Source organism: Polypterus senegalus, chromosome 2, assembly GCF_016835505.1.
Source record: "Polypterus senegalus isolate Bchr_013 chromosome 2, ASM1683550v1, whole genome shotgun sequence".
NCBI classification, from domain to species: Eukaryota; Metazoa; Chordata; class Cladistia; order Polypteriformes; family Polypteridae; genus Polypterus; species Polypterus senegalus.
In genome coordinates this window covers 279,011,321-279,013,624 of record NC_053155.1, presented here as the reverse complement: position 1 = coordinate 279,013,624, position 2,304 = coordinate 279,011,321, and the positions used below count along the sequence as shown (strand labels likewise).

The window sequence follows — 2,304 nt, the reverse complement described above, 5'->3', positions numbered from 1 at the left end:
TCACTTTCAGTTTCAGTACTGTAAGAGTTAAATTTGAACCCTGCTCTACGTGTGCACCAGGCATGTGTCTGAGTCTCATATCCTTCTGAGATTATGCTTAAAAGCTGATGGTGTTATTTTATTATTCATTATGATAAATGTATTTCTTGTTATTTATATAACCCCTTAGGTGAAATGTTATATTTATGGCATAACCATTTTTATAGTACTAAGTTTCCTGTTTTTGTATCAAAGTTGGATCATAATATATATATATATATATATATATATATATATATATATATATATTATATATATATAGGTTATTGTTCTTTGCTTTTCATTGGAAAACCAGATGCATGTGGCAAAGTTCACACATATTCTAAAATAAAAATAAAAATGAAATGTAAACATTGAAAAAGTCACGTACATCTTAAACAAACAGGACTACCAATCCAGTTGTGGTCATCTAAGGTATCAACATCTGCCATGTCCTGTTAGCAACTGGGTGTAACCAATCATGTTAAAGTTTTCTGAAATTTGTAATGAATTCCTTTTAAAGAATAGTGACCTAATCAATGGACTGTATAAATATAGTACAGAGGACATTTTTTACTTTGCAAAAACACTGATATGATGCTTTTTTCCTCTTTGGAGATTTAGGTAAAGAATAACGTTTTCTCCTGCCTGTGTTTTATTGCTTAAATTGGGGCATTCCAGTGGGGGTGTCTGTACTCATAATTTTCTCCCACATTACCTTGTCATAAACACTCCCACATTACCAATATAATCTATTTCAGTTCTCTTTGTTGACCTTGTATGTTTAAACTATTGGAAAACAGAATTGCATTTCTAAACTTATTTCTGGTCAGTTTAAATTGTTCAGAAAAATATGGGGTAAGTTGTGATAGGTTCTGTATGTGAGGAAAACACACAAATTTTACAAGATAAAAACAAAAGCACAACAGAAATTACAGCAAGAAAATTGTATAATACCATACAGGACACTTAGATATAGACTCTTTAAAAAGTGACCAAATGTAAACACATGTTCTCTGATTTATTATTCCATAAGGTGTTTGTAAGTACAGTACTTTAAGAAAAAATATATTTCTGTATTACAAAGCAGTTTATAATTATTTTTCAGTTGCTATTTCTTGGGCTGTAAGTGAAACAGAAGATAGTTTTCCTCCTTTTATGTTCCATACAATAAATCTTCTAATTTCCTTTGTTCTGACACCATAGATAATTGGGTTGAAGCAGCAGGGTAATATTAAGTAAAGTACATTTATTAGAATGTGAGCATCTGTTGAAACAGAATTTTTTACTCGATATGCAATGTATGAGCACAAAGTTAGAAGATAACCGACAATGATAACAATTAAATGTGTACTACATGTGTGAATGGCTTTTTCTCTTGCTTTTCCAGAGACTGCTTTGAGGACTGCATGAAAAATTTTAAAATAGGAAAAGCAAATAAATAGTAAGTCCACAATTGTAATAAAAAATATAGCTACTAAGCCCATGATGCTGTTCTTTAATGTGTTCTCACAAGCCAAACTTACTAAAGACATGTGATCACAGTAGCAATTCTCAATCACATTTGACATACAGAATGTTAAATAACCTGCAGCAACAGTAAAGATGATAATGAAAATGCTATTTCTTATTACAACTGCTACAAACATCTTTATCAAAGTAGAGTTATTAATATAATCATTATAACGCAGTGGATTACATATTGCAACATAGCGATCCAAAGCCATTACCAGAAGTACAGTTGACTGAAATGAGTTTGTCAAGTGAACAAAAAACATCTGAACAAGACAGCCAACAAGAGAAATTTCATTCCAATCAAATAAAAAACCCAACAGCATTTTCGGAGCAAAAGTCATTGGTATAACTAAATCTACGACTGCTAGTGTACATATTAAGATATACATAGGTGACTGCAGGGTATTTTCGGTTCTGATCGTGTGAATGATTACAGAATTTGCACCTACTGCCAGTATAAATAAAAGAGAAAAAGGAACAAAAAGAAGCTGTCTTTTTTCAAAAAATCCTGGAAATCCACTGAAAATAAAAATATTGTAAGAAAAGTTGTGTTTTTGAATATCTTGCATCACTATTCTATCTATATTTTCCTTAAATGTCCAGAGTTACCTAAAAATAAAATGAATATTATTGTTATTGAAATTTACTGTAAGTGATACTTCAGAATATAAAGCTTAATTAAGCAGTAGTTTCAAAAGACTTTATAACCCATAATAAAGGTTTCTTAGACTTCTTTTAATAAGTATAATAATATTAGTATTATTATTTTGC

The 2,304-nt window shown here is 30.2% G+C and overlaps 1 protein-coding gene across 1 annotated transcript; it reads right to left on the bottom strand.

Annotated features, from left to right (window-relative positions):
- Window positions 1-1,115: 1,115 nt before the first annotated feature.
- LOC120524526 (olfactory receptor 51E2-like) lies at window positions 1,116-2,012 on the bottom strand (the record flags this gene model as incomplete). Its single annotated transcript, XM_039746362.1, has 1 exon — window positions 1,116-2,012. A coding segment is annotated over one exon (897 nt), but the record flags the coding sequence as incomplete, so codon positions are not given.
- Window positions 2,013-2,304: the final 292 nt, after the last annotated feature.